The sequence below is a fragment of the Littorina saxatilis genome, linkage group LG6 (assembly GCF_037325665.1).
Source record: "Littorina saxatilis isolate snail1 linkage group LG6, US_GU_Lsax_2.0, whole genome shotgun sequence".
Lineage (NCBI taxonomy): Eukaryota > Metazoa > Mollusca > Gastropoda > Littorinimorpha > Littorinidae > Littorina > Littorina saxatilis.
This window is the reverse complement of record NC_090250.1, coordinates 46,779,100-46,793,805: the sequence shown is the minus strand read 5'-3', so window position 1 is coordinate 46,793,805 and position 14,706 is coordinate 46,779,100. Positions and strand designations below refer to the sequence as shown.

General features: G+C 45.7%; 1 protein-coding gene across 2 annotated transcripts in view; it reads left to right on the top strand.

Moving 5' to 3' along the window:
- Positions 1 to 14,706, top strand: part of LOC138969355 (kelch-like protein 5) — a 110,473-nt gene that overhangs the window by 69,147 nt on the left and 26,620 nt on the right. For both annotated transcript variants that reach the window (XM_070342128.1, XM_070342129.1), the window contains one exon: positions 13,365 to 13,765. In XM_070342128.1, the coding sequence (XP_070198229.1) occupies positions 13,365 to 13,765 (401 nt within the window). The remainder of the gene's footprint in view (positions 1 to 13,364; positions 13,766 to 14,706) is intronic.

The window sequence follows — 14,706 nt, the reverse complement described above, 5'->3', positions numbered from 1 at the left end:
CTAATGTGTACAAATTAAACCTACTTGACAGGGAAATAAGTGTGCGACACGGGCGCTTTCGCTTTCATTGCGTTTTTTGCACTCGTTTTTTTTGTGTGTGTTTTTTTGTGACAAATGTAATAAAAAGTTATAGGATCGGCCCCTAAAAATAGGGTAGGTCGGGTTACCGTAACCACACCTATTTTTTTTTTAGGCCTAAGCTTTAATGTTAGAGATTTCTGAAAACAAATTGCAAATGGCAAAAAAACGGTTTTAGGATTCTGTTCAGAAGGAGCTTGAATCTTGCCCCTGTAGATTCATCTGTTCTGCTTAAGTTCCCCACCCACCCCCAGAATTTGTTCTTCTGGTTTATTCTTGTCAAGTCCGCCATCATGGAGATGTGTGTAATATTGTAATGTTTTGGTCAGGTGATATCAGCTTGAGATCGTGTCCTCGTTGCAAACTGTTAATTGTAACATGTCATGTCTTTTGAGTAACATTTTGTTTGAACCAATGTGACAGAATTATCGACACAAAACCAAAGGCCAAACCGGGTTGAAGTACAGACACCACAGTATCGTTTCAGTCTGCAGTGTAAAAGGGCAATTTCCTGCTTAACACGCCTTCGCTGTGCATCGTCCATGTCGTCTGGTGCGGGCCATTCGGACGCCATCGAGCGCATCCGTTGTTCCTTGCTGATCCACTGATGCGGGATATTGAGTGATGGCAGCGCTTAATTCTTTCTGTAACGAAAAACTGGCTGGGATGGGATGGATGGTGCCGCATTGGTATTGGGATTACTGATGTTCTTTGTAATTCAATAGCCAAAATTGTAAGCCCGGCATGGATTGTAATGCATTAGTTTTGGGATCACTGATGTTTTCATTATAGCCAAAATTGTAAGCCTGGCATCGATGGGGATGCATTGATGTTGGAATTACTGGCGTTTCTTTGAATCGGCTTAATTGTAGGCGTTGTGGTGATCTGTTGTTGTTGTTTTTGCACTGACAGGTTTTTCCGAGATGCTATTAGTTATGGTCCAGAGCTATTTTGTTGTGATCGATCTGTGGTTTGTCTAGACTACTTTGTAACAGCCAGGATGACAAGAAAAGGGACTTTTTGCTGCTATGTTTCAATCACTTATTATTTTCTCTCCTGCATGAGATTAAGAAACAAAATAAGTGCCTATAAATCAACCGTTCTCTCCCATCATCCCTCCTGCCATCCCGTGTTATCGGATGGGTGAAACTTCTTATTTTTTGCTGTAATGAAAACCAGGCAGCAAGAAAGTAATTCAGCTGATTGCTGCTGCCTTAATTACAACCAGAACTTGTCTGTAATGAGAAATGGCAGTCACAGCAATGATTTTTCGATCATAGGGTTTGCCTTTGTTACAGAAATGGCTTGCATGGAAAGGGATCTGTTAATATTGCTTTGATCACAGATTTTCGGCATCATTATGCTGCAGAAATAGCTAGCGTGAAAAGAGGTCTGTAACTGTTGCTTTGACATTAGAGTTAGTTATGCCTCTGTTGCAGAAATGGCTGTCATGAATAGAGATTCTTTCCTGCTCTTGTGGTTGCGACCACAGGTTTTCTTTCTGAAAGCTGAAAATGGCTGACATGAATAGCGATCTCTTGCTTTTGTTGTGAAGATAACAGATTCTTTAATCTGAAGATGGCGGACATGATTTGGGATCCCTCGCTGTGTTTGAAGCGATCACAGTTTGTGTTTCTGAAAGCTGAAAATGGCCAAATGAATAGGAGGGATCTCTTGCTGGTATTGTTCCGATCGCAGGATGATCGTCTCTCTGTAAGATGCAAATGGCAGGCTTAAAGACGCAGTCCTCGTGAAAACAGTTCCGCTCACTGTCTTAGATCTGCCCAGACTTTGGCATGCGAGAAGACCTAGCACCCTCCACGCCCACTTGACAATATACCCCAACCTAGCACCCTCCACGCCCACTTGCACACATACCCCAAATCAACACACTGACAGTTTCCTGAGCATAGATTTTTTGAATAAGTTAATTACTTTAAAATACACACACCAGTAGTTGTGAGACATTATTTTGCTCTGCACACGAATCAGCTCAGCCCTTGATTGTTGGTATGTGTCCAAGCAAAGAGATGACCTTATCCAATGTCAAATCCTGGTCAGATCGGAGAAAGGAAGCCGGGGCGAATCGTTTACACAAGACGGACTGTGTCTGTAAGCTGAAAATGGCAGCCTGTAATGGAAATCCGATGCAGTTGTGTTCTCAATGCGGCGAAAGATATCTGTGATGCGACTTCGAGCGTGAAAAGAGCTGCTGATCAGCTTCGCGTCCGTTTTCCTTCCGGGAGAATGATTATGCACAATGTTGCTGCTCGTAATGTTATGTGTATCTTACTCGTCGTTATTGTTGATAGTGGTGGCGGTGTGTGTGTGTGTGTCGCACAGTCGCTCTCTCAAGCCCATAGATCTATATAAAGCAAGTTTCTTCGTTTCTTCTTTTTCTTCTTGTCGTTCGCTGTTAGATCGTCAGTCCCGACTGAGAACTTTATCATTTCCCAACCAGTTGTCTCTTTCTTCGCTTGTACGGGTTTCTGTTCGTTCCAATCTTGTGTGAAAACAAGGATTCCAGAAGAGAGGAGATCCCAAGACCCGGTTGTTAAAGATACTCTTTTGCATGGCGGGTTGTCGCTGTGAAGATAGGAACGAGACTTGAAAACAAATTAATCGCCTTCAAGTGTTGTGCAAGTGACGAGATTCCTCTTTATCTGTGAGACGCAGCGTGAAGGAAGAGTACGGAGGTAAGTCTAAATGGGGGACGGGAAAGGGTTGCTGGTCCTTTGATGGCGAGTGTTGGATGGCGTGGAGAATATAACTAAGATTTCGGGTAACATCAGGGGTTTTAGGTTGTCCCTCAGCGTGTGATTTATCAAGTGATAACATCAATCTGCTTTCTATGTTGGGCATCGTTGGCGTTGGATTAAGAAGCTGTGTGTGTGTGTGTGCGTGTGTGTGTGTGTGTGTGTGGGTGAAAGAGAGAGAGAGAGAGAGAGAGAGAGAGAGAGAGAGAGAGAGAAAGAGAGGGGGGGTGGGGGCGGGCCTTACTTGACAACAAACAAAGCAGGACAATCTCTCTCTCTCTATCTCTCTCTCTTTCTCGCTCTCTCTCTCTGTCTCTCTCTCTCTTTCTCTGTCTCTCTCTGTGTGTGTCTCTCTCTCTCTGTCTCTGTGTGTGTGTGTCTCTCTCTCTCTCTCTCTCTCTCTCTCTGTATATGTCCCTCCCATTCCCCTCTTTTTGTGTATGTGTCTGAACCTGCATGGCTTTCTGTTATTCGGACAGGGGGGAAAAGCTTACATTATCGATCTGTTTGCTGAGCTACAATGTTCCAAAAGTCACCTTTTTGTACCTGTACGTGCGTTCATAAATTATTCACCACGCGTAAAAGCCGGTGGGCCGATATTTCTTTAGCCAACACAAAGAGCTCTTCGGGGTTAAACCCTTGCTAAAAAGGAACAGGGCAAATTATTCATAGGCTGGGGGGGACAAGGTAAAAAGTTGCCCACGACTCAAGCGTGTCTTTTATTGATAGGTCTGCCGACTGACCGTGTTTCCCTTCAAGTGCGTGCATGCCGAACGCCACAGTCATGTTGCAAGCCGTTCGTTTTCTGTACGTGTCCGATCGGTGAATACCAGAACGTAAGTGTTGCACATCCTATGTTGTTGTTGTTTTTTGTTTGCCCACCTTGAAAAACGGTGGTCGCTATTGAGACTTGCTCTCTATAAACCTTTTATTTATTTATTTATTAGAAATGTTACTTTTGTGACCGCGGCTGCACGCGTGATTTGCGAATTCGATGTGGGTTCCGCCGCTTCACTGCGCACCTTTTCGAAATGGCAGAGACATTTTTGTCTTGTCTTATTTTTCAGAAATTGGCATCAGCACGAATGTGTTTCTTGCATTGTCAAATGTGACAGAAGGCAGTATAAGGCAATGTATATGAGCAGGTTGATTGAGGTTGTTTTTACAGATTCTCTCTCTCTCTTTTTTTCTCTCTCTCTCTCTCTCTCTCTCTCTCTTTCTTTTTTTCTCTCTCTCTCTTTCTCTCTGTCTGTCTCTCTCTCTGTCTGTCTCTCTGTCTCTGTCTGTCTCTCTCTCTCTCTCTCTCTTTCTCTCTTTCTCTCTTTCTCTCTATCTCTCTCTCTCCCCCCTCTCCCCCCCCCCCCCCCCCCACCGCATTAAGTAAAGTAGGGAATTTTATTGGCCTTTCAGTCTTTTCTCATATCAGCAGCAACGTCATCATCATCATCATCTTCTTCTTCAGTCGGGGAGGGGTATGGGGATGGGAGCTATTATTCACAGTAATTGTAGATACCGAAACAGACAGAGCCAGCGAAAAACAGCCAAATTGTGCAGTTAAAACATTCTACTCGTTCGCACACTCTTCACGCATCGTTGACCTGGGGCTGAGTTCTAAATGACCTGCATATAGTGAAACCTACTTTTTAAGACACGGTTGGCCTAGTGGTGAGGCGTCCGCCTCGTGATCGGGAGGTCGTGGGTTCGAACCCCGGCCGGGTCATACCTAAGACTTTAAAATGGGCAATCTAGTGGCTGCTCCGCCTGGCGTTTGGCATTATGTGGTTAGTGCTAGGACTGGTTGGTCCGGTGTCAGAATAATGTGACTGGGTGAGACATGAAGCCTGTGCTGCGACTTCTGTCTTGTGTGTGGCGCACGTTATATGTCAAAGCAGCACCGCCCTGATATGGCCCTTCGTGGTCGGCTGGGCGTTAAGCAAACAAACATACATACTTTTTAAGACTAAAAAAATACCCAACAACAAAAAACGAGGGAGTCTTAAAACGGATGTACATTTTACAAAATGTATGTCGTCAAAAAAATCCAGAAAAAGCAAGGTCTTACAGGAGGGGGGGGGGGGGGGGGGTAAATGGGAGGTGCCACTGTATCTGTTTGTATTTTTACTGGGCTCCCAGCGTGTGTTTCCCTCTTTTACTTGGTAGAAAATCCCTGCTGAGTTTTTGAGTGCGTAGGGACAAGCTGGTGAGTTTTCAGGGCCGCTAGAAACAGCGTGGAACTAATTGTTCCATCAGCTAAGAAACAACGGGGTTTCCTACCCCCAAAAAGTGCGGTGCAGGCTTCATTGCATGCATCTATCTCTTTGAAGTCGCCTAGCTCCCCTTCTGGAACATTACCTGCCTTTTTCTTTTTTAACCGCCTTCAAGATTGACGCCTGCAAATGACATCCGTCGCCGCTGCTGCTGCTGCTTTTTTTTAAGAGGGAAGGGGGGGGGGGGGGCTTGGGGGAGGGGATGAGTTGGGTATAGGTGTAGGAATTGGAGCACAGAGTGTAACAGCCTGCTGGGCGCATTGTGACGTTCGTGGGTTGAAAATTGGTTTCAGCTGAAATTAGATTGGGTGTCTCTCTTTGTCTTCCGCCCTCGGGTGAACCTCATGGTTTACGGAATGCTTACTAGGGCAGTAAAACTCTACTGCCGTGGGTGGTGACCAGTGACCAAAGCTCTGACAAAACTGCAAATGTTGGCTTTATCTTCTTGTCGCTAACTACTCAGGAGTAGGTATATATATAATTATGCTGATTCTGTGTTTGATGGATATATTCACAAATTCTGTACTTTCTCTTCCGAAGGGGTGAGTGAGGTATTACACATAACTTCAGAGAAAGTGGCTGAAATGTGCCAACCCCCATTCCCCCGCCCTCCTAAAACCGCAGCTCCGTGAAAGCATTAGGTAATATGTTGCTTACTTCTGAACTCAGCCAGAACTATTGCAAACCATGGAAAGCAATGGCGGATGGAATTCTAGAGTGGAAATTATGTAGCCGACATTCATTTAGTTCTGTTAATATTTAGTCTAGCATGCAAACGTGAAGGGCATAAGCGTACGAGCACGTCCATCAAGTGTCTGCGTCAAAGCTGCAAACTTTTGCGTCATTCTGTTTCCTTTCGCCAAAACGTCACAATGTGAAAAATATGGAGTCGCGGGGTTGTGAGAAGGAAGCGAAGCGTGGGGAAAGTAAACGCTGTTTCCCCATTAGACCCTCGCCCTTCCCTCGAGCGTGACGCCATGGCTGCCTGATTGAAGGAAGACGAGGCACCCAGGAGAGAGTTTTATGAAGCCAATAACTTTTGCCCTGCTCGTTTGTCTTTCTTCTGATCTAGACATGGCGTCGCCAGCTTCCTTTGCCCTTCAATGTCATCCTGCTCTGCTTCTGAGGTTTGGCCCCCCTGTCCTTCAGGCTCTTTTTTTTCAAAATCCGTCACGCACGCACGCACGTACGCACACACAGACACACTTAAACGCACACATATATACACGCACGCACGCAGACACACACACACACACACACACACACACACACACACACACACACACACACACACACACACACACACAGTGCCCGAGAGAGAGGGCAAATTCAGACATCTACATTTGCTACTATACGATGACTTTTTCTCCTCCTCCCCCTACTACTACTACTGCTACTACCACCGCCACCACCACGAACACCACCAATAATATACTTACCTGAACTTCAGTATTTACCTGGTTGATCACGGTAGGAGTGTTGTCCTTGGCAGTGGTCAAACCGCGTGCATCTCACCACAAATCACAGTTACACAGCCTCTCCCACCAGAGGCGTTGAAGCGTGGTGAGCACTGTTTGGGCAAACGACGAGGCCAGACGGACATCAAGGGATTGACCCGCTCACCTGTGGTCAGTGTTATGACCAGTGCCAAATGGATGACGCTGGTTCCGTCACGTTAAAGGCGCAATCCCTCCTGCCAAAACAGCCTTCTCGACTGAGGGGCACAAAGCGAAAGTGGGTACCACCCTAAAACGGGAAAGAACAAACCACGGGGCCTGATTGTTTGAAATCTCAATGTCAACCAATCCAACGCCGCGGCTGGCTCCCATTGGCTCCCATCGGCTCCCATCGGCTCCCATTGGCTCCCACCGGCTCCCATTGGCTCCCATCGGGTTGGTTTCTTTCTCGTGCATCTCCGCCCTGCTCACCATCTCCTAATATCTGGCCATCCGTCCACTTGCACAAATACCAAAATTCGACATCCTGGTTGCTTTCTGTGAAGCGTGGTGATGTTTTGGATGAATTAATAATTATTTTGCAGATTTACGATTAGAGTACTTTAAGATTGATTTTCTGTAATGTCATGGAGCTCTAGAGACGATTCGTGTATTGACAGGACTAAGTCAGGACTTCGTGTCTTGATGGTTGTCGTTCGCTTGTGCACTTAGCAAACATTGGAATTATCGGATTAGACGATTTTCAGAGGCAGCAGTGTAAGATTTCGGTCATCAATTTTCATATCTAAAAAAAGCATTCAGATAGTGATGCATAGCCTTGACAATAGAATGTATGCATATAATTAGTCATTTTAAAACGTAAATATATTAGATATCTGGTTCTCCTAAGTTGTACTTGAGCACATGGTTTTTTTCCGGATTCCTATACCTGCATCACTTTGTCTTTTGTACATCTCCTTTGCAAGGCAATTAGAGCGACAAGCAACGTACGTTACCACACACCACGTCTACACTCATGCAGTCACCGCTTTAGCAAGCCCTCTGCATGGCTGGCTAAAACAACACCAGCAAGAGTTGTTCCTTGGTTGCTCTCTGGCCATCCCAACCCCTGGTGGAAGAGTCTTCATGGTTCCATTAGATAACCATAGAGACCTCTGAGGAGCCCAGTGGAATGCCCAGAGATGCTTTTCTGTGTTTTTCTAGTGCAGTTGTTGGTCTTCTTTGCGTTATCATCGATGCTGTTTGAGTTTGATTCTGTTGTGTAGATGCGGCTAAATCTCTTGTGCATCCAGTGTATTCTCAACATGGCAGTGTCGGAGGTAGTTCGGTAAAGTACACTTATCACACTGGGTCAAGCGTTTAACGCGGGAACACGTGAAATGTTCGGACATGTTTGGTACCGTGCTGTGTCCCTGTGGTGTCCCTGTGGTGACGTGTGGTCTTTGATTGCAAACTGTGGCACCGGTACACTCAAGTAAGTTTGTTACTTACAAAAATAAAATACTGTTATTGACTGAACCACACACCCCCCCCCCCCCCCATTTGACCAAACCTGGACGCACCCAGACAGGCCGCGCAAGTTTTCTGTCCCGTAAGGCAGCATCTGGTTATACAGTTTAGGTGATACACCAAGCCACTGCTAAACGTCTTCATTGGATGATGTTAGAACCGACGATCTTTCACTGCTACGCTGAGAACGTTGCAGTAGAATATCTTTGTTAGAACCTTAGAACTTTACTTGGTTGTTATCAATGCATATTCACGTGTGCGAGTTTTGTTCATCCTCATAGCTTTTAATGACGCCCCCGCCTGTCCACAGAGAACTGCCGAATAATCCTAAACTCCCCCTGAAGTATTAAACGTCACCGCACCCATCGGCCTCCCCTGGGCCAATCCAGACATATTTGAAAAGAGTATGTCATCACAAGTTTTGATTGCGCTGCCACGGCTATTCTCTGTGGCGTCTGGCATCATTGATGTTCTGCTACTGGCCGGCAGCGTGTGAAAAGAGAGTTAGCGGGAAACGCATCACAGCGGAAACATAAATCCCTGAACATTTGCCTGGAAAGCTGGGGATGAGGCCATCAGTACTGACAAGTCCTGTGAACCGTAAATCAACCGTGACGCCAGTTTGTCGCGCGCGATGATGACGCCATAAACGGCTGTTGCTGCAGACCTGTCATTTTTTTGCAGATCTTGATGATGCTCCGTCTGTCTGCCTGTCTCCCTCTCTCTGTCTCCCTCTCTGTCTGTCTGTCTGCCTCTCTCTCTCTCTCTCTCTCTCTCTCTATCTCTCTCTCTCTCTCTCTCTCTCTCTCTCTCTCTCTCTCTCTCTCTCTCTCACAGCTGGAGTCACCGTGCATTTAAAATCAATAACTGGTACTGACTATCTTCGGAGACCGGACGGGGGAAGGGGTTGAACAGGAGCGCCGAGATAACCTGAGAGGCAGGCACCCAGGGTAGACCCCAGGGAGTCGTAGGGTAGGGGGCTGGCGCCATCGCCTGACACATTCCCAGCCCCGCTGACATCTAAACCGTTAGCACCCCCTTCCTGTCTCCTCCCCCTTGCCTTTGATGACTTCCTGATGCTCCGGCCTGCCCTCATCATTTCCCCATTCACCGGCTGCACTCTGCAATAGGTGCACAGCCTGACATGCTGTACGTTTTTGCCGCTGTTTTTTTTATATGGGTTTGTGTGTGTGTGTGTGTGTGTGTGTGTGTGTGTGTGTGTGTGTGTGTGTGTGTGTGTGTGTGGGTGTGTGTGTGGGTGTGTGTGTTTGCTGTTTGTCTTTTTTGGGTAGGTTTCATTTTTGTTGCTTGGTCGGTTTTGTTTTTGTCCGGCATGGATGGCGAACCGTTTCTTCCATTGCTTTTCTCTGCCTTCCGATGTCTGGAATACCCCCCGCGGGTTTGGGGGAAGAATTTACCCGTCGTAAGAGGCGACTAACGGATTCTGTTTCTCTTTTTACCCTTGTTAAGTGTTTCTTGTATAGAATATAGTCAATTTTTGTAAAGATTTTAGTCAAGCAGTATGTAAGAAATGTCAAGTCCTTTGTACTGGAAACTTGCATTCTCCCAGTAAGGTAATACATTGTACTACGTTGCAAGCCCCTGGAGCAAATTTTTGATTAGTGCTTTTGTGAACAAGAAACAATTGACAAGTGGCTCTATCCCATCTCCCCCCTTTCCCCGTCGCGATATAACCTTCGTGGTTGAAAACGACGTTAAACGCCAAATAAAGAAAGAATGTCTAGAATGTTTTGTTTTTGTATCTTCCTCTTCTGGTCGGACGAGTTTCTTTTGCGTGTTTCTGTCTGTCTTTGAAGGTTTACTAGCACGTGCTTAACGTTTTAGTAGAGGTTTTCTTCAACTATTTGTTTTTTTGACTGCATTTATTTTTTCTATCATTTGCAGACTGTACATTCTGTTTGGTCTAGTTTACCTGTGCTCTTTAAATGTTGAAAACCATAAAACGAACTTAGAAATGTTGGACTTGGAGTCTTTACAATAACATCTCGTACCTGTCAGTTCATTGCCCCCTAACCTGAGAAGGAACTAGAACGACTTACGCAACTTTGTTGGATCGAACCAGGTTAAAATGAAAAGCGCAGGTCGTACTTTTTCTTAGCACAAACATAACATTTTATTTGACAACTATAGTCACACCCTTCTGAATCGTAAGGGTGCGACAGTCTGAAGTCGAGAATAAGGAAGTGCAACCTTATCTCCTTTCAAATGTCAGAATGTCACTCGGTTTTCGTTAAAGGCACAGTCCTTCTGAGTTCTTGTGTGAACGATTTTGCTAGCCATCTCAGACGTGGCCAGCCTTGGGTAGGATGAGGCCATCCCTCCACTTGGACGCATATCAACATTCAGCAGCATGTGTGTTCTCTGTGAAGAGTATAAATGTTGGGAAAGTTTAACATAGATCTACATCAGTGAAAAAAGCTGTGAAATGAATTCATTAAAAAAACAAATCCAACTGTGCACAGAAAACATCCACGTTGTTGATGCTTGGTAGTTGTGCAAGTGGAGTGGTGGCCTTACCGTATGTAGGTACCGAGCCAGATCTGAGATGGTGACTTCCCCCGACAGCGGTGTATGGCTGCCTGAATGGCGGGGTGAAACGCTCATACACGTAAAAGCCCACTCGTGCAAAAACATGAGTTAACGTGGGAGTTTCAGCCCATAAACGAAGAAGAAGAAGAAGAAGAAGAAGAAGAAGAAGAAGAAGAAGAAGAAGATGTGGTGACTGAGCCGCATCGTTTACACGGGAAGGACAGTGCTTTTTAACTGCAACCCGCCCTCTTCCTTTGGCAATGGAATCACTGGGTCGGATTACACCCTCTGCTTGTTGTGTTGGGTCACCAGATGGCAGCTCTCGAGAGACCCTTGTGTCACCCGCCGCTCTAGGGATTTACTTGTCGTCTGACATTTGGCTGCACATTTCTATTGACTTGATCTTTAGATATTTCGCTGTGCTTACGTGTTTGTTTGAACTTTCCGTGTATTTATCGTGAACTTAACTTGATTTTTTGTTTCTCAATTGGTTTCATGTTTGTTTGGCCTTTGGTGCTGTGTGGAAAGGGGGTCTTGTTTATTAGAGTTGCAATGCGGGGATAACTTGGGCAGAGAATGTCATAGTTCTTTTCCGTTTAGAGTTCCATTTTAAATTCGAATTTAAATGTTAAAGACCGTCGTCTTTGTCTTCTCGCCCAACTCCAACTCCTCTCTTTCTGACTCTGCAAGTCTGTGTCTATGTCCCCGTCTGCCTCTCTTTGTCTCTCTCCCCCTCTCTTTCTGACACTGCAAGTCTGTGTCTATGTCCCCGTCTGCCTCTCTTTGTCTCTCTCCCCCTCTCTTTCTGACACTGCAAGTCTGTGTCTATGTCCCCGTCTGCCTCTCTTTGTCTCTCTCCCCCTCTCTTTCTCCCCCTCCCTCCCTCTCTCTTTCTCTCTGTATCTGTTCTTGACTACAGTTTTTTCTCTTGAAAATGAAATGTAAATGTCCTTACCTTCTCTTAACCCCCTCTCTTTCTGTATGTTTGTGTGTGTGTGTGTGTGTGTGTGTGTGTTGGCGCGTGTGTTTGCGCGTGTGTCTGTGGTTTTTGTGTCTGTCTGACTGTCTGTCTTACTGTCTGCGTTCCTGTTTTTTGGGGGAAGGGCCCGGGGAGTGGCAGTTATGAACTCATTTTCCTTCTGTCTTTAACTTTCCGTTCCTGCTTCCCTGTTTCCTACTTACAACCGAACAGAAAACGATTGTAAATTACGGGCGCTTGGGCTTGACAATCACTTGGTTCAGCACATGAAGAGGGTAGAAGTTTTTATTCATTGCCCCAGCCTCCAGTCATTAGGGAAGCAGACGACAGGTGCTGCGTGGCAAATGGCGCCTGTTATTGTGCGACTGACAAATTGGATGAGCCGAGAAAAACCCGCTAGAAATGCCTCCCTCTCTCCCCTTCTCCCTCTGTTGGCTGGAGACTTCCCACCTGGCAGGAAGAGAAGGAGCTTTGGCCTAAAGTTGTGAGGCGTAGTAGTGAGAGAAGAGAATGGATATGGACTAGGTATTCTGTGCAGCCATGATGTTGTGAAGATGCTACATTTCAACACGCACAATGACAACGATGAAAGTGCACACAAAGGGCGTGAAGCAATGGTGGGGGCATAGTATTTCTGAGACTTTTTCCCCCCCAGTGAGATCGATTTACTGTGACATTCTGGAGAAGTGATATATCCGTTGCACAGACTTGACATACTTGGTTATCAAAGATTTGTTTCTTATTCACCACAGCCAATTTAAGTGTTTGTTTGGTTTAACATACAAAATTTGATTATAAAGTTTTGTATTGAAAGGCAACCAGAAGATAACAAAGGTCTTCGGTTATTTGACGGACACTGACTTAATCTTTTGCCATTCATGAAGACACAAAAAATGTGCAAAGTAACCAACAAATAATATTTGCCAAGAGCTGAAGAATGGCCCACATCCTAGGAGACTGCAGGAACCACCAGGTGCTGAGAGAGGAAATCTGGCCATTGCCGGAGTCCCTGCACAACAAGCTGTACGGGCCAGTGGCTGCGCTGCAGAGGACCACTAATTATATCTCAAGATCTGGACTCCAACTTGTCCAAGTGTGATCGGCGATCGAAAAGAAGAAGACTGTCTGGGTCTAGTGCTGCTGTATTGAATTGCACATGTCCTCCTGCTTTCGGTCAAAAACCTATTGCAGTGACTGACTGGATCCTCTGAAGACAGGAACTCTGTATTGCTAGTTGACCCCCCCCCCCCCCCTAGACCAGAATTGCTTGTGTCTTTGTGAAATTGCAGGCTTGCTTGAGAAATGTGTTTTAATACACTGAGGGGACAAAGCTTTTTTATGTGTACACTGCTTGTACTCGGCAGACGGTTGGTGGTTACAAATAGTCCAAGTCAGGGATACCATTCTCTAGTTTATGTGTGCTTTTCTGTATTCGTCTGCAGAAGGAAACAAATTGTGTTTAATGTCATTTTCACCTTTTACTCAAGAAGCCACAGAGGACACCTTGATTTTACCTTTTTTTCAGGCTGCCACATTCAGTCTTCAGAGGATTCACAACACCCTCTTGAGTTTAACCTTTCAATCTAGCTAGGTCATTCGGTCTACTGGGGAGTCACAACACCCTTTTCATTTTCACCTTCCTCCTAGCTCCCACATTCAGTCTTCAGAGGAGTCACAACACCCTCTTGATTTTAACATTTTGTTCAGGCAGCCACATTCCGTCTTCAGAGGATTCACAAACACCCTCTCCCTTCTCTTGTGTCCACAGGTACCTGGTGCACAACACCTATGCCAGCCTCCAGAACAACGGGCACGGCCACCCCCAGCACCATCCGCTCCCCCTCCACCACCCCCACCACCACGCCCCCCACGCCCTCGCCAACGGTGGGCGGATGGAGGAGGTGGGCTCTGATGAGTTCTGCTCCCACAACCACGCTGAGCGTCTGATGCGTAAGATGGAGACCTGCGCCTCCAAGCGACAACTGTGCGACGTGGTGCTGATCGCCGCCAACAAGCGGGTGCCGGCCCATCGCCTGGTGCTGTCGGCGGCCTCCGACTACTTCGCGGCCATGTTCATGAACAACGTGCGCGAGGCCACCATGGAGGAGGTGGAGCTGAAAGACGTGGACGCTGAGGCCTTGGAACTCCTCGTGCAGTACATGTACACGGGTCAGTTGGGGGAAGATTGCTTTTGTTTGTGTTTGTTTTCTTCGTTGTTGGTTATTGTTGGGTGGGTTTTATTTTTTTTATTTTTTTTTAGTGCCAGTTGTGATGAAAGATGTGGATCTGGATCCAGACTAATATTACGTATGACAAAAGGTTAGTCATAATGAGCATTTGCTTTACTTGTTGAAAGTGGATGTGGACCCTGAGGCCTTGGCGCTCCTCATGCAGTACGTGTAAACAGGTCAGTTGGGGGACAATTGTGATTGTTTTCTTGTTTTCTTGTTTATTGTTGTGACAGTTTTTGTGATGAAAGATGTGGATCTGGATCCAGACTCAATATACGTGAGACAAATGGTGAGTCATATATGAGCATTTGCTTTGTTTAAAGTAGACGTGGACCCTGAAGCCTTGGCGTCCCTGGTGCATTACATTTACACAGGTCAGTTGGGGGAAGATTGGTTTTGTATGTCTTTATATTTTCTTGGTTGTTGTTGGGTGGGCCATGGTTTTGTTTTGTTTTGTGTTTTTGTGTGTGTGTGTAGTGCCAGTTGTGATGAAACCTGTGAATCTGGATCCAGACTCATGTTACTATGACAAAAGGTGAGTCATATGAGCATTTGCTTTTCTTCATTTTTTGTGAAAGTAGATGAGGTCTAAGAACAGTGTGTTGTCAACCCAGTGAGTCCACTTTCAATCACAGAAGGAAATGATCATTCAACTTGACGTAAGTTTACACTGCAGGATGAGAGTTATGCCCCTGGAACATTATCCATAAAAGAGGAGTAAATTGGCTGTATTGAGTATTAATGTTAGAGTTCTTCTTCTTCTTCTTCAGCGTTTGATATGTGTTCGAGTTCAATTGAGGACAGTTTACCAGTATTGGCGTTAACCGGTAATTACCGGTATTGTACCGGTTGAAATGAGGAAAATACAGGAAAATAATT